The sequence below is a fragment of the Schistocerca cancellata genome, chromosome 5 (genome assembly GCF_023864275.1).
Source record: "Schistocerca cancellata isolate TAMUIC-IGC-003103 chromosome 5, iqSchCanc2.1, whole genome shotgun sequence".
Classification (NCBI taxonomy): domain Eukaryota; kingdom Metazoa; phylum Arthropoda; class Insecta; order Orthoptera; family Acrididae; genus Schistocerca; species Schistocerca cancellata.
Window position 1 is genome coordinate 621,266,770 of NC_064630.1, and position 18,592 is coordinate 621,285,361.

The 18,592-nt window shown below is 38.3% G+C and overlaps 1 protein-coding gene across 3 annotated transcripts in view; it reads right to left on the minus strand.

Annotated features, from left to right (window-relative positions):
- LOC126187434 (endoplasmic reticulum-Golgi intermediate compartment protein 3) overlaps positions 1 to 18,592 on the minus strand; it is a 112,474-nt gene that overhangs the window by 75,588 nt on the left and 18,294 nt on the right. For all 3 annotated transcript variants that reach the window (XM_049928509.1, XM_049928508.1, XM_049928510.1), the window contains exons 2-4: positions 6,680 to 6,838; positions 6,481 to 6,597; positions 2,206 to 2,234 (exon numbers count right to left, since the gene is read on the minus strand). In XM_049928509.1, the coding sequence (XP_049784466.1) occupies positions 2,206 to 2,234; positions 6,481 to 6,597; positions 6,680 to 6,838 (305 nt within the window). The remainder of the gene's footprint in view (positions 1 to 2,205; positions 2,235 to 6,480; positions 6,598 to 6,679; positions 6,839 to 18,592) is intronic.

Below are 18,592 nucleotides of genomic sequence, written 5' to 3' on the forward strand. Positions count from 1 at the left end.
TAAGTCAATAAGTATCATGGACACAAACAACATTAAAATTTTGGCAATTGAACTACAGTTGTGTACTATTACATCAGTGTACAAACCATCTAATATTGATTTTACCTTCCACAAGCCAAATGACTTTCATGACCAAGACATCAAGATTGTGTTGGGATATTTTAACTGTCAAAGTATCAACTTCTATTAAGACAATCATTCAATAGGGGCAGATGGTAGAGGGGGCATAAGCCTGAAAACATTTTCGTGATTGAAAACATGGCTCATGATGTTACAAAAACAGTAGAAGAACCTTTCTCCAGGATGCAACATTGGCCTATATCTTGTATAGTTTCTGGAGTTTTCCGAGTGGCAATTGTACTTGGCCTATATCCTGTATAGTTTCGGGAGTCGTGTGAATGGAAATTGTACCCTTCAATCTCTCCTGGACCCATTGCACTAAGGGATGGACTGTGTACAGCACACAGAGGCTTTGAATGGAGCAGATAATGTAACTGCAAAGCTTGTGTCGCCAGACATACTGCATGGGCGTAGAGTTCTGCTGTAATACTGAGCAATGCTCCAGAAGCTGATACCGAAAAATGTCAGTGCCATCGACTAAGGCACATTACACACCACAGTCAGTCCAAGAGCCAACAGTGCACACAAAGGTACTATTGCGAAATGGTCATGAAACTCAAGGTGATAGAGCGAAGCTCGAGTAGTGTCCTTAGGAAGCAAATGAAGGCCAAGGTGAACATGGTCCGCCGCACGAAGCCAAGGTGGTAAAGGGTTCACACCCACTGGGAAAGTTGCAGGTAGTGTGAAGGAAGTTAAGGTGCCACACAAAGAGCCGAAAGCGGGGGAGGGGGGGGGGGGGGGGGTAACAGAAAAGAGAGACACGTCCTGTACAACCAAAGGCGTCATCGAAGAAGGAGGTGTAGGATGGGTGGCTATGCAGGGCAGACAAATGGCATGCATATCTGCTCAGGAGAAACTCATGGTGGTAGGACAACAATAGTTTGGCAACTTCTGCAAACAGACACTAAACTGCACTAGTGTAAAAGGGAGTAGTGGCCAAACGGATGCCACGATGGTGGATAGTATTGAGACGGCATAAGAGGGATGGATGTGCAGAAGCATAAACTAAACACCCATAGTCTAGTTTCGAACAGACAAGGGACCGGCACAAACAGAGGAGGATGGTTTGATCGGCTCACCAGGAAGTACTCCTGACGACATGTAGGACACTGAGGGACCACATGCAGTGGGCTGCCAGGTAAGGCACTTGGGAGGATCAAGAAAGTTGCTTGTTGAGCACGAGCTCCAGGAATTTTGTAGTTTCAAAGAATGGAAGAGCAACAGACCCAAGATGTAAAGATTGTGGAAGAAACCAATTGCGTTGCCAGAAATTCATACAGATGATTCTGTCACTGGAAAAACAAAAGTCACTGTCAATGCTCCATGAGTGAAGATGATCAAGACATCACTGACGATGACGCTCAATGAGACAAGTATATGGAGAACTGTAATAAACTGCAAAATCATCAATGAAAAGAACGCCGGAGATGTCAGGTGAGAGACAGGCCATTATAGGGTTAATGGTGATTCCAAAGACAACGCTCAGGACGGAACCCTGAGGCACACCATTTTCCTGGATAACGGTATCCAACAAGGCAGAACCCACTGGGACCTTCAAAACTCGGTCTTTTAAAAATTTCTGAAGGAAATGGGGCAAGTGGACACGGAAGGTGAAGAAGATTGGAGAAATATCTCATGAGAATGCCACATCACAGAATTCCCCAGAAGATGCTGACCTACAAGGCGAATGGAAAAAGATATATCAGAAGACATAAAAAAAGATGGGTATGATTTTGTCTATTTGTGAGTTCAGAGCGGGCAACAGCATAATCCATGAAAGGAAGAAGATAATGATGATGATGATATGATGATAATGGCTTTTTGATCACACCTTGTATACTGAACTTGGAAAAAGATTTGGCATAAACCAATTTTAACCAGTCTCACGGCATACAGAGGCATGGAAACTTCAATGATTACCAGTTTTAAAAAATGAATATTGTTTTACTGCTTCCTATATTTAATTGTTCTTTAGGTTATATACACATTAAGTCTTATTCCCTTCTGATAGGTCTTTTGCAGTACAATTTTTGCAAACAGTATTAAATTATGTCATTTATCACACAAATGTCTTGTCATAATTACCTGTGAGCCAGTTATTGTAGCTCCCAAATCTGTAAAAACAAAAAAGACACACGCTATATAAAATCTACACAATTTTATCTGCATGGTGCAAGTTAAATGCATGCTATGGGAACAATAAATATCAACAGGCATGAAATATAGAAACATGTCAACTGAGTACACAATACACAAGAACAGAATGGATAGTTTTACAATTAATTACAGCTGTATCAAATCTGATCTTAAATGAGTGAAGTTAAACAATGAGAAAAAGTGTATTTACACAAAGTTTATTTACACTAAACACTACATTATGACATAAAGTAAAGGATTTTCTAAAGTGTGGATACAACCATATGGGGGATCATAATTTCATATCATTAAATCAAAGAGGTAGTGTCTGTACTCATATTAATAAAATAGAAAAATGTACTTTGCATATCATAATGAAATAAATTTAAGTTTTAAAAATATTAAGTTGAACTTATTGCACAAACAATACATTTGGTGTACTTCCAGTAAAATGTAATTCTTGGATACAACACATTCTTAAATTCATCACAACAGTTATATCAAGAATGACCGAATCTTGTCCCTTCTTGAATAAATTTCTGCATGTGTCCATGACTGGGTCAAATTTCCCAACATACTAATCAGGTTGAGACTTCCTGTGTTTTCACGAGAATGGTTAAACCAGTTACCACGACAGTTCCTTTGAAAAAGAGATGGCTAATTCCCTTCCCAAATTTACCCTACTTTGAGCTTCTGCTCCATGTTTAATACTAGATCTTAATCTTCTTCTTTCCAACCTTTGATCTGTCATATTTCACACTACCCCAACTGTGTTTCGTTTTCTTTTTGTTGCTTTTCTGTTCCATCATTACTTTGAGTATTTTTCCCTTCCCTCCAATCTTCTCTTTGACCCTTCTTCTTACTTTTCTAATTATTATTGCTGTTAAAATATTTTTCCCTACTTTGTTTTAGACTAATATTATCTCAAATTACAAATAAGTTCGAGGTTATATCCTCCCTTACTTTCTAGTGGACATTGTGTTCTATTGAAGTGTAAGTGATGTTGATTTTAAGCTAATTTTGCAATGCGTCCAAGCTTATTGCATAATACTGCAACAAATGAATACATGATATTAGGCCTACATTCTAAACAATAATATTGCTTGTTGTTTACTTCCAAAAGTCACTACAAATGATGTCCACATTACCACAGCCATACAAATACATTTCAGTAATTACTATCTTACTTCACAGATTGATACAAGCAAAGAATGTACTTTTTATATACTGTCAGCATTTATCGGTGCTTAGGACATCAACGGGGACAAATAGCTCACATATCAATGAGAATTTGGTTAATTATTACATTTAATTGCTATAACAGTGACTCTGATGTGAATCACAATTTTTACAGGGGAAGGACACTTGACTATATTAGTGTATCACATAACTTATATACATTATGTGACCAAAATTATCCAGACACCTCGCTGAAAGTGACTTACAAGTTTGCGGCGCCTTCCATCGGTAATGCTGGAATTCAATATGGTGTTGGCCCACCCTTAGACCTGATGATGGCTTCCACTCTCACAGGTACACATTCAATCAGGTGCTGCAGGTTTCTTGAGGAATGGCTGCCCATTCTTTATGGAGTGCTGCACTGAGGAGAGGTATCAATGTCGGTCGGTGAGGTCTGGCATGAATTCGGCGTTCCAAAACATCCCAAAGGTGTTCTAAAGGATTCAGATCAGGACTTGGATGTTATTCTCATGTAACCACTCCACCACAGGCCGTGCATTATGGACAGGTGCTCAATCAAGTTGAAATATGCAATCGCCATCCCCGAATTGCTCTTCAACAGTGGAAGCAATAAGGTACTTAAAACATCAACATAGGCTTGTGCTGTGATAGTGCCACACAAAACAACAAGGGGTGTAGGTCCCCTCCATGAAAAACATGATCACACCATAACACCACCGCCTCCTAATTTTACTGTTGGCACTACACAAACTGGCAGATGACGTTCACTGGGCATTCTCCATACCCACACCCTGCCATCGGATCACCACATTGTGTACTGTGACTTGTCACTCCACACAATGTTTTTCCACCGTTCAATCGTACAAAGTTTATGCTCCTTACACCAAGCGAGGTGTCGTTTGGCACTTACTGGCATGATGTGTGGCTTATGAACAGCCACTCGACCATGAAATCCAAGTTTTCTCACCTCCTGCCTAACTGTCATAGTATTTACAGTGGATCCTGATGCAGTTTGGAATTCCTGTGTGATGGTCTAGATAGATGTCTGTCTATTACACATTATGACCCTCTTCAACTGTCGGTCAAGAAACAAGGTCGGCCTGCATGCGTTTGTGCCGTATGTGTCCCTTCACATTTCCACTTCACTATAACATTGGAAACAGTGGACCTTGGCCCAGTTTAGGAGCGTGGAAATCTCGTGTACAGATGTATGACACAAGCGACAACCAATCACATGACTACGTTCGAAGTCCATGAGTTCTGCGGAGTGCCCCATTCTGCTCTGTCATGATGTCTAATGATTACTGACGTAGCTGATATGGAGTACGTGGCAAGAGGTGGCAGCACAATGCACCTAGTATGAAAAACTTATGTTTTTGGGAGTGTCCGGATATTTTTGATCACATAGTGTATACTTTACCAATACTGCAAACTACTTGTGCTTCTTGTAGTGACTTAATCTGGCAAACACGCAGCAGTTTGTAACAGCGACTTAAACTCAATATCATCCACAATTTACTTGTACATGTATTAGCAATACTACAAACAATTTGTAGCATTTGTCATCATATCACATAGCAAACACAAGTTGGCAAAGTGACTCAAAATCAATTTCTCTCAAACTTTAGTAATGTAAAAGGTCTGTCCATCTAATGATGGAGGAGTAGAAGCCCCATCAATGAAAGAACAGAAAGTCTAAATGGATGGTGAAATAAAATAAGGAGGTAACAGTAGCACGTTTTATTTGTCACTAGCTGAGAAACCTGGAGTTGCCCGGGTATTCATTTAGAGTTGTGCCGAGACTTCATACACGTTGAATTTATTTTGAACTTATAAATTTTCTTAGTATACAACGGTGAAGTAGTATGATTGGGGACATGAACAAAGAGCTTGTTTGCTTCACTAACACAGGAGAGCTGGCCACATGAACAGCAACTGACACTAAGTAACATAATCTCACCGGGAACGCCATCTATAGGATCTTTGGTGTGCTATGAAACCAACAGCACCACCTACTGGTTATTTGGTGTACTACACTTTGATGATTATTCATCTGTACCACTAAGATGAGTAAATGATATTAGATAGAACTTTAAATTATGATATCTTTCTTTTCCATGTTCAGATTTTGATGAAATACATCTTATATGTTGCTCCATGCTACACTCAAGTTACCTGTGGAAACTGCACGAAAATTTGTCTAGTAATTTTGGAGATGAACCCTTTCAAACAAACAGATACAATGGTTTTTGATAAAATCACAGTATTTTTTTCCATGATCCAAATTTGCTTGAAATAAAGCCAATACATTGCCCCCAGATGGTTGGTTGGTTGGTTGCTTGGGGAAGGAGACCAGACAGCATGGTCATCGGTCTCATCGGATTAGGGAAGGAATGGGAAGGAAGTCGGTCGTGCCCTTTCAGAGGAACCATCCTGGCATTTGCCTGGAGTGATTTAGGGAAATCACGGAAAACCTAAATCAGGATGGCTGGATGCGGGATTGAACCGTCGTCTTCCTGAACGCGAGTCCAGTGTGCTAACCATTGCGCCACCTCGCTCGGTCATTGCCCCCAGACTATGCTCAAGTTACCTGTGAAAACACCATGGAAGTTGGTCTAGTCTTTTTGGAGAACAGCATGTTCTAACAGTCACGGTGGGTTTTCAGTTTTATTATTAGTACAGATTAGACTTTACACAGTTGTAGAAAATTTAATACGTATGTTAAAAATAATAAAAACAACATTCTCTCTTTGAATCACTTCTTTTTCTTTGAATCACTTCTTTCTCTTTTAATTAATCCTATCATCACTTTTTAGCTACCCAGTTCTTATCCTTCTTTCACATTTATTGGTGTCTGACTTGCATAATGCGTCACAGGAATATCAGATGCTAAACTGTCACAGTTTTCAATGCCTGAAACTATCTAAACCATAGATGTATTGAATAAGCACAGTTCAAGGCTGCAAGCATGTGAACACAATCATTTTGTACTAAGAAAAATTGGTGAGGCAGAGAATTACATACCTTCTTTTTGTGGTTCTTCAACTGGATTTCCTGATTTATCTAATCTTCTCTTGTATATATTGTGCTCAATGTGCAGATGTTGCTCACCTGATGTGTCCATAGCATCAAGCACCAAAACTACAGCAATGAAACAAAAATAAAGTTTTACTGTGAAAATCATAATACTGCGACATGCTTTTTATCACTACATTAAACTCACATTCACAAGAAATAGAAGGTATAATAATGTCCAGATTTATCCGAAGTTTGGTTCCTCTTGAAGTATCCACAAATAGCTCTTCCGAAATGTCTGGTGACAGATAAGCTTGCAGTTCCGAGACGAAAAGCAATGTCATTATGATACCGCTCAATATAGTAACTGAAAGAGAAAAGATATGAAACAGACTAAGACTAAGAACAAACACTTTCATGTTTCTACCCAGAACAGTGTTACTCTAGTCACAAACATAATTCACACAATGGTGAGATATATCTTTTAATTACAATCCAACTCATTTCCAATTATTCTTTCATCCGCAGATATCAACTACTCAGCTTGATACATGATTTCTAGCTCTTGTTTATGTCAAACATTATTTACACAAACTATTAAAATTTTGGGAATGCCTGGATTTCAGTCTAAATTCCCACAATGTGTAATTTCAGCAGAAGCAAACAGACTGATACTGTGTAAACTAGATAACCACACATCTTCCAGAGGCCTTTTTGATAATCTAGGAATTCTTATTACTTTTATTCATTAATGACTTTTGTTTCTGGTAATAAAAATCGGTTACAGCTGAACTATGATCTGCACTATCACAGTACAAGACAACACTTTTTTTTTTTTTTTTTGCTCAGTTACATAGCAAAAAATAGTGGATTGTAATCAAGCCTCTAGTGTTACATCGGTAGGTAATTATTTTCTCTGAAAAATACCAATGCTATTGACAGAAGGTGAACAGCATCGATTTCATGTAACTGAGAAAGATGTCTTTTTATCTTACAGGTAACAGTTTTGTTTAGTATTTAATGTTATGTTTAGCTGGCATAAGCACAAATAATGTTACGCAATACGATTATCGTTAATGCAGTGTACATATCAAGTTTTTATGATATGCTTTTCTTTGACAATATGTATCTTAACTTGTTTCACAGATGAATGAATGAATGAAGTTATTAAAACTAAAAGAATGGTTGTGCTCTGCACAATATTCAATTGCTATCAGTAATGGAGCTGAAGAAAGCAACAACTACTGCAAAAGAAAATGAGTGGGACAGTCCACGTGAAATTAACCAGTGGTCAAGTTCTTGACATCTCAGATTTTGATAACTTTTGTACATTTATAGTATTAGTTGTTTACACGAAAATCTCTTTACTTGGGAGTTACTAATTCACAAACCCCCCCCCCCCCATGAACCATGGACCTTGCCCTTGGTGGGGAGGCTTGCGTGCCTCAGCGATACAGATAGCCGTACCGTAGGTACAACCACAACGGAGGGGTATCTGTTGAGAGGCCAGACAAATGTGTGGCTCTTGAAGAGGGGCAGCAGCCTTTTCAGTAGTTGCAAGGACAACAGTCTCGATGACTGACTGATCTGGCCTTGTAACAATAACCAAAACGGCCTTGCTGTGCTGGTACTGCGAACGGCTGAAAGCAAGGGGAAACTACGGCCATAATTTTTCCCGAGAGCATGCAGCTTTACTGTATGATTAAATGATGATGGCATCCTCTTGGGTAAAATATTCCGGAGGTAAAATAGTCCCCCATTCGGATCTCCGGGCGGGGACTACTCAAGAGGACGTTGTTATCAGGAGAAAGAAAACTGGCGTTCTACGGATCGTAGCGTGGAATGTCAGATCCCTTAATCGGGCAGGTAGGTTAGAAAATTTAAAAATGGAAATGGATAGGCTAAAGTTAGATATAGTGGGAATTAGTGAAGTTCGGTGGCAGGAGGAACAAGACTTCTGGTCAGGTGACTACAGGGTTATAAACACAAAGTCAAATAGGGGCAATGCAGGAGTAGGTTTAATAATGAATAGGAAAATAGGAATGCGGGTAAGCTACTACAAACAGCATAGTGAACGCATTATTGTGGCCAAGATAGATACGAAGCCCACACCTACTACAGTAGTACAAGTTTATATGCCAACTAGCTCTGCAGATGACGAGGAAATGTATGATGAAATAAAAGAAGTTATTCAGATAGTGAAGGGAGACGAAAATCTAATAGTTATGGGTGACTGGAATTCGAGTGTAGGAAAAGAGAGAGAAGAAAACGTAGTAGGTGAATATGGATTGGGGCTAAGAAATGAAAGAGGAAGCCGCCTGGTAAAATTTTGCACAGAGCACAACTTAATCATAGCTAACACTTGGTTTAAGAATCATGATAGAAGGTTGTATACATGGAAGAACCCTGGAGATACTAAAAGGTATCAGATAGATTATATAATGGTAAGACAGAGATTTAGGAACCAGGTTTTAAATTGTAAGACATTTCCAGGGGCAGATGTGGACTCTGACCACAATCTATTGGTTATGACCTGTAGATTAAAACTGAAGAAACTGCAAAAAGGTGCGAATTTAAGGAGATGGGACCTGGATAAACTGAAAGAACCAGAGGTTGTACAGAGTTTCAGGGAGAGCATAAGGGAACAATTGATAGGAATGGGGGAAAGAAATACAGTAGAAGAAGAATGGGTAGCTTTGAGGGATGAAGTAGTGAAGGCAGCAGAGGATCAAGTAGGTAAAAAGACGAGGGCTAGTAGAAATCCTTGGGTAACAGAAGAAATATTGAATTTAATTGATGAAAGGAGAAAATATAAAAATGCAGTATATGAAGCAGGCAAAATGGAATACAAACGTCTCAAAAATGAGATAGACAGGAAGTGCAAAATGGCTAAGCAGGGATGGCTAGAGGACAAATGTAAGGATGTAGAGGCTTATCTCACTAGGGGTAAGATAGATACTGCCTACAGGAAAATTAAAGAGACCTTTGGAGATAAGAGAACCATTTGTATGAACATCAAGAGCCCAGATGGAAACCCAGTTCTAAGCAAAGAAGGGAAAGCAGAAAGGTGGAAGAAGTACATAGAGGGTCTATACAAGGGCGATGTACTTGAGGACAATATTATGGAAATGGAAGAGGATGTAGATGAAGATGAAATGGGAGATACGATACTGCGTGAAGAGTTTGACAGAGCACTGAAAGACCTGAGTCGAAACAAGGCCCCCGGAGCAGACAACATTCCATTAGAACTACTGACGGCCTTGGGAGAGCCAGTCCTGACAAACCTCTACCATCTGGTGAGCAAGATGTATGTTTCATACCGAACTATCATTTTAATAAGCCACAGCTGCAAAATACTAACACGAATTCTTTACAGACGAATGGAAAAACTAGTAGAAGCCGACCTCGGGGAAGATCAGTTTGGATTCCGTAGAAATACAGGAACATGTGAGGCAATACTGACCTTACGACTTATCTTAGAAGAAAGATTAAGGAAAGGCAAACCTATGTTTCTAGCATTTGTAGACTTAGAGAAAGCTTTTGACAATGTTGATTGGAATACTCTCTTTCAAATTCTATAGGTGGCAGGGGTAAAATACAGGGAGCGAAAGGTTATTTACAATTTGTACAGAAACCAGATGGCAGTTATAAGAGTCGAGGGACATGAAAGGGAAGCAGTGGTTGGGAACGGAGTAAGACAGGGTTGTAGCCTCTCCCCGATGTTATTCAATCTGTATATTGAGCAAGCAGTAAAGGAAACAAAAGAAAAATTTGGAGTAGGTATTAAAATCCATGGAGAAGAAATAAAAACTTTGAGGTTCGCCGATGACATTGTAATTCTGTCAGAGACAGCAAAGGACTTGGAAGAGCAGTTGAACGGACTGGATGGTGTCTGGAAGGGAGGATATAAGATTAACATCAACAAAAGCAAAACGAGGATAATGGAATGTAGTCGAATTAAGTCGGGTGATGTTGAGGGAATTAGATTAGGAAATGAGACACTTAAAATAGTAAAGGAGTTTTGCTATTTGGGGAGTAAAATAACCGATGATGGTCGAAGTAGAGAGGATATAAAATGTAGACTGGCAATGGCAAGGAAAGCGTTTCTGAAGAAGAGAAATTTGTTAATATTGAGTATTGATTTAAGTGTCAGGAAGTCGTTTCTGAAAGTATTTGTATGGAGTGTAGCCATGTATGGAAGTGAAACATGGACGGTAAATAGTTTGGACAAGAAGAGAATAGAAGCTTTCGAAATGTGGTGCTACAGAAGAATGCTGAAGATTAGATGGGTAGATCACATAACTAATGAGGAAGTATTGAACAGGATTGGGGAGAAGAGAAGTTTGTGGCACAACTTGACCAGAAAAAGGGATCGGTTGGTAGGACATGTTCTGAGGCATCAAGGGATCACCAATTTAGTATTGGAGGGCAGCGTGGAGGGTAAAAATCGTAGGGGGAGACCAAGAGATGAATACACTAAGCAGATTCAGAAGGATGTAGGTTGCAGTAGGTACTGGGAGATGAAGAAGCTTGCACAGGATAGAGTAGCATGGAGAGCTGCATCAAATCAGTCTCGGGACTGAAGACCACAACAACAACAATTCTCAAAACTTCCAAATTATGCAATTTTTTGTTAATGTTTTAGAACCTTAAAAACACCATATCTCAAAAAAATTTGACCTACAGACCTAAAATTAGCATCATTTTATTCAGTTTCCTACAAAACAGTATGTCCTGCTTGACAATGTTCACAACAATGTTGAATTTTCCCAGACAATTTTTTTTTTTTTAAATTTTTAAAATTTCAGAACTTTTTTTTTTGTACATGCCAAATTTCATGAGGGTGTTCACAACATATTAAAATAAACTCTATTTTACAGGTAAATACAATACTCATTTTTAAGACTTTGGACGTATTACTAAGTTTTAATGTAGACTTTATTGTTAAGTCATTTTTATTTTTTATTTGTTTTAGATTATTAGAAACATACATTTAAATTTAAATTCACATTTGGCTTTCCCGTGATAACTGTGAAACATTTTTACATACATCATAACAACACCTACTGAAAGAAGAATATGAATAATTTATGTAATTATACCTTCATTTTACAAATACATTTATATTAATCAATATTATTAATTAAACAAAGGTTTAGCTTTTATTATTTAACAAAGCGTTATTTGAGTGCCTTGCAATTAGAAACTTTTCACTCATCTTCAACAAGGAAGACATTACGACACTGCAATTACATTCTTATTAGAGTCTCAGATTACATTTTGCAGTTTTCTTTTAAATGATATAACCTTGCTCTCTCAACCAATAATGACGGATTATTGATGTAACAACATTTTCTTTTCCAATATAATCTGTGAAGCTATTCGCAACTCTTTCATCTGATAGTCAATATGGTCTTCCAGTGGCAGCTGCAGGATTTAATTTAAAAAGTATGATTTTTTTTAGAACATTTCATGTAACAGATCTTTGTGATTATGAAAAAAATGAGATGATCCACAGGGATACATAAATAAAAGATTTACTTCTCCTTTTTCATCTCTTGATAGCACACAAGTTATCAACCATTTATTGTCATAAGCACAAGCAATAAGTCCTGTGAGCTGTTCAAAGTCATGCCATCTGCATCTGGACCCACTTAAATTTGATAACATCCAAATCTTTACAACCAGAAACAATTTCTGCTTCACATTTAGCTTTGCTCATAGTAATAAATCCATAATACTTTGAGTCCCTATGATTGCTATGGCTCTATAAAATCTTTTTCCCAAACTCTTTTTTTATTCTGCAAGCTCATTATTTGTACACAGAAAAAATGACTTATGGAATACATCAAACAATTGGAAATATTTTTTTTGTAATGGATGTAACTTAGTGCACTACTGGATTGTACTTGTGTTACACATACACATGAAGACATGTGGGCCTTTACGTACTTACTGGTTATTTAGCCAAATGTGTTTCAAAGCTTGAGGCTTGTGATTACAGCTTGAAAATGACTACCAGTTGAAATTAGCTACTAGAATGGACAATAAATTTATTACAGCCTTTTTGGATTGGAGGGTGTGCTTCCACTGTGCTTATACTATCCAAGGCTTGTTACCGTGCTGAAAGCAATACATTCATAGTCAGCTGTTGACTTGCTAGGCCCAACTCTGGTGTTTACTCCCTTAGCCACTGAAGATTCCACTTCTCCACAAGGCAAGGAATGGAATGGAACTGCCAAACTAGAAGTACAAAACAGAGTAAGAAAGAGATCTAATTTTTTTTTTTCACCAAGTGTGGAACCTTGTGGGGGACATGAGATTTCCTATGAGAACCAAACAATTATGACATGCAGTTTAGAAAGCTGTCACTGACAAGACAGATCCGAGCATGCTACAAACATGTGATCTGAAGTTTCTGTGACCAGTCTTGCATAAGACAAGAAGAGAGAAAATGAGGAATGAAGACATCACAGGAGAGATGCAAATGGATATGTCAATGACTGAGAGACTGAGTACTGCATAGCTCTAGTGGTTTGGACATGTGAAGGGACTGAAGGTAAGCACCTATCAAAACAATACTTGGAGAGAAATGTGCTGGGGAAAAGAGCTACAAGAATACCCACAAAAAGATGGTAGGATCAGATTAAAGAGTATTTGAAGACTAGAGGAGAAAACTGGGAAACAATATCAAGACAAGATGAATATCAAGCGAAATGGAAGCAACTTGTTCGTAAACAACCCACCCGGCTCGCTGGAAGGATATGAAGATGATGATGATGATGATGATGATGATGAGCTTTTACATCTGATTGATATGAATGTTAATAAAACTGCCTGAAGTTTTACTTTAGACACATTTATTAAGACAATGATTTCATTTCATATGAACATCCTCGAATGAAAAAGTGGAAAAAATGTGCCACTGTCATGATTTAAAATGATTAATTGCCCAATAAAATGTTGAACTGTATATGTTGGAATACAACAAGTACAATATCCCATGTCGTTTGTTGTGCTTGGTACTTACTGTATTCCAATATGTGTCTTTCAATGTTTCATTGGGCTAAGGATTTTCAGTCATGAAACCAGCACTTTCCTGTCACTTTATCCCCTGAACACACATGCTTAATTAGTTATACATGCATGGACCATGTGCTCTTCTTCCCCTCACCAGTGCCTTGCTAATTTTATCTCAACAAGTCATCTTCACTGAGGTGAATTACTGTCAACAGAAGTGAATGTTGTGTTATTATACAGGCGAGTCTCATTAGACATGATACTCCATTTATTTTGTGAATGGTTCCAGAAATCAGCAACTGATAGTATGCTGAGGGCATGTAATGTTTTGTTTGAATAATTCTCTGAACTCTGCTATCAACCGAGATACTGAAACAAGTATGGTTATTTTTAATGGAAGCATATACTTTTCATAATTGCATTCAATAGCTCTTAAAAAGGCAATTACAGTGATATAGTGCTTTTTATTATTGACCCTGAAACCTTTCCCAAAAGAATCCAATAAATGTACTACAACTGAAAAGCATTGTGGCCAGATATGGCTACTGTGGTGCAATCACTGCTGGGTAGAGCTCTCAAACAAGGTTCTTTCATTATATGCAGCAAGACAGGCCTAAGCTGCTAAGATAAAATCTCATTTCCTACACTGCATAGACAAAGAGTCAGCTTTAATTTTTGTATATGGGACTATGGTGTATGATAGCTTCTGGCCCATCAGACGAGGCTTAGGAAAGCTATTTCAAACTTATGTACATTTCCAGGTTGATGGGGAAACAACTACTGTTTAGTCAGGCATTTTTTCCATTAAAACCTCCCCATTGGTACTTACTTGTCAAAGCTGATATAGGACCATCGGTAATTCATACTTGGTAATGATGCACAACCCCATTTGTGGAAAAAAGAATCTTATGAAATTGTAATTATAGGAAATAAAAAAACTAACCATTTTATTTGGAATGACTGATAACATGTAACATACACAATAAATACTTTTCTTAATGAAACATAGTTTTACACTTTACTTAAGAATGTGTTCACATTGTTTACCACTGACTCCAAGGCACATCTGTAATCACCATTTGAGAGACAGATGAACATATGAAAGTACACGTGCTTCCGAGACATAACAGGTACTATAGAAGACTGGCAGTGTGGTTGCTTTTACATTCGTACAAACTTACTCCCTAATGTTGTGCTCACATTCAAAAATGAGGAAAAACAACCTGAATATATATTTCTTGAAATTCAACTTCTCAACAGAAAGTGTCTTATCTATGTAATATACAATCCACTCAAAGTTGGACAGCTCTCTAGCTTTGAATCCACACACTCACAGGTCTTGAATCTTTGTATGAGCACTTAACTGTAGCCGGAGATGTGAACATGAATTTTATAACCAACAGGCCTTCAGTTTCAAAATTCAAGCACATATTCTCCTCCTCAAATCTTACATTGCTTCCATTTGGGCCAACTCATCATACTGCAGACACTCATACTTCTATCGATATTTTTGCAACCAAGTCTCCAAACAAAGTAATTCCCACTGATGAAATTTCTGCACCTCTCTTACCTGCTCATGATGTAATATTCATGAATTATTGATTGATTATTACGTCCAAAGAACAAACCACAAGTGTCCACTTTTAGAGATTTTGGCTGCTTAAATATGTCTGAGCTGACAGCTGATGTTTATGATATCTCTTGACAGGGAGTGACAGTCAATAACTTTGATATAAATTATGAAGTATCAAATTTCACTAAGAGACTCAATAATTTATACAATAAATATGCTTCGAAAAATTTAGAAGAGTCAGGAGAAAATCTGCTCCATGGTTTACCAATCAATCCTGTCAGTAAGAAATGCAAAACTCAGATACATCTGCTCATTAACTGAGGACTTTCACAGACCTTCTGTCTGGTGAGAAAATCTGTGAGGGCTAGGACTAGCCATATCTCAATCTGCAGCTGAACCTCTCATTTCTACTGAGAATTTGAATGAGTATTTCACCACATCTACATATCTACTTGATCAACGCATGAGGTCACAAAACACTGAATCCCTTGATATATCTGCGGTCAGTACGAAGGGGAAAAAAAGTTTTCTGCAGCTGGTAAGCCTTAACACAGACAGGAAGTCAACTGGTCGAATTTGTTCTGCAATTGCAGGATACAACAATATTACAATACAAATGAGCAATTTTTTCAGCAACCCATTACTGCTTATAATAATATATATTTTTAATCATTCTCCAGCATCTTCCCAATGGCCTGCAAAAAGCGACTCGTTAAACCTCTACCGAACCAGAATCTGCAAAAAAAGAAAAAAACCTCTGGACTGCAGGCCCATTTGCATTCTACCAGCATTATCTAAGGCTTTAGAATACATAGTTCACAATCAATTTACCAGTTACTTAACCTAAAATAACTTTATGGATGAATACCAATCTGGCTTCTGGCAAATTAGCAGCATGATTTATAAAATGACTGATGAACTGAAACAAGCTATGGACAAATAAGAAGAGGGTATTGTGTGCTTTTGGACTTCAGCAAAGCTGTTGACTTGATATTCTACTTGCTAAACTCAAAAACTTTTCTCCAAGTGATGTACAGTGGTTCCTTTACTCCAAGTGCTGTAGAGTGGTTCCACTCACACCTTACAAACAGTAGCAATGTGTAATGGTCAGAATAAAGAGGTTGCAATGGAAGAATGTAGTAGCAGGTGTCCCATAAAGATCAGTATTAGGACCACTACTTTTCTTGGTATATGTTACAGATGTGTCAACTATTACCTCCCATTGCAAATATCATTTATTCATTTATACGCTGATGACCTTTAGTTATACCTAAGTTATACCGACAAATCTGGACACAGCCACCCAGAATGTATCAGAATGGGTGCATGACAAAAGATTTTCAAACTTAACCCATCTAAATTTCAAGCAATTTCAGTCACTCACAAAAGACATATTACTACTCAGTTCAGAGAAACTCTTCCACCCTTAATGCTAAACAGCACAGACATAAAAGAATTTGGGGTAATTCTGGACCATCACTGTGAATGGATTGAACACACAGCTGCAGTTTGTAAGAAGGTGTCAGCATCACTGCATTCATTACAGAAATACAAAAAAGTAGTTTCTCTTGAGCTTAAAAACAAACTAATAGAGACACTAATACATCCCATCCTTGATTATGATGACCCTATTCTCCAAGACTTTTTATATGAGAGTTCACATTGACTGGAACTGGCGATGAATGCTTGTGTGTGGTACATTTGTGATGCACATTATTTCAACCAAATCATTCCTGCCCATAACCAATTATCATGGCTATGTGCCGATAAGTGTAAATATTATCAGATCCTGGGTGTTCTGTATCTTCTCCTCTCAATCATTGCATTCCTTCCTCTTTATCTTCAATCCTTACACTACTATCTGAACAAAGCAGCAGAAATACTTTTTCCAATGAAATTAAAATCCTCACCTTAGCATTACACACACTACTGTGTTCTCTGAACAATTTTCTGTACCAGGAACCTGACTTTGGAACAATCTTCCTCAAAATATTAGAGAAACTAAAATCCTTTCAAACTTCAAAAGACAGCTAATAGCCCACTTTCTGTCACAATAGCTATCTCTTTTTACAGCTCAATTTCGTCAACCCTTCCTCCCACACCACTATTCCCTACCCTTGTCTACAGAGTTCTCTATGGAAATTCTCTTCTTTCCTAGCAACCACTGTCACTTTCATTTCAGTCCTCTCTTTGTTTATAAGTGTTGTAGCCAGAATAGCTTCTTCATGTGTTCTGTCAGTTGCAGTCTTCGGCCTGTTCATCCTAATCCTCTATTTGATGTTGAAGCTGCCAATTCACATTAGTGACCTAATAAATTGTGCAAGCGATGATGCGATGGACAGCAGTGAATTAGGATAGACATGACACAACAAAATCATCTGTATTGGTATCACCAGGGCATTTAGGAGCTCTGAGGCCCACAGGTCATGATTCCTTCAGTCATTGCTTTGCATCAGGCCTCTGATCTGTAGGTCCCAAGAGGGAGCCCTATCAGTGCTTGATGCCTGAAGCCGAAGTTGCTCCATCAGCCGGGCATGAGAAGTGGTTCCTTAAGAGAGTGCCATGGAAACCACAACAGAGGAGGGCAGTGGGACAAATGGTTTTGAAAAAATTGAGGTACTTGGAGTGATGGTTGTGATATTCACATAATTGGACATCATGTCAAAAACATGTAGGCACTCATATTTTTTTTGCCTCTGTATACATCAGGCAGTCAATACATTTATATTTTGGTTTTTTTTTTTTTCTTTTACCAAGATTGGGCAAACTGGCAAACATGGAGAATGGTGTTCAGTGCAGTTAACACACAAAGGTGGTTTTCGCAAGGACTACCCTCATGTAGTTATTGTCTACAGCTACCACATTTTGGGTCCGCAGTGAAGTGGGATGACATACGACCAAAGTGCACGCATTAGAAGTACCTCATGAGCGATGGGACATAAGATTTGATGTCGCAACTGTCTATTATGACTTTAATTTTTTCCAGGATGACATTTTCTTCAAAAGCTGAGATAAAGGTGCCTATATCTATCCCATTATCCTTGGAATCTTTTTTGCCTCATTAGACAAAATGTATGCCTTGCTGCTCAAGATTAGCCTGTAGTTCCTCATCTGGAGTGTAAGATGTCAGTATAAAACAATTCCTTGGACCATATTCAAGACCTTGTGTGGGACAATGGTCACTGGTGTGTCACACAGATGTTCAAATACCTGATGGTTGGTAGGTTGATTAGGGTTGAAGGACCAAACAGCAAGGTCATCAGTCCCTTGTTTAAAAAGTGGTCCATTCGGACAGATTTAATTATCAGAAGTCATAATGATAAAAGCGAAAAGGCTAAAAAACGTAAAAGTGCAGTCATGTAGTCAATGGTGGAAACAAAAGGAGGGAAGGCAACAAGTGAGCAACCCAAAGGCTGTGCTAGAGGCAGGAAATATCCCACCTCTGATGCAGTACAGGCAAGACCACCTGCTGTTCAAAAGCGTTCAACCACTAGAATGTAAAAGGGCATATCATAAAAGGAGACCAAC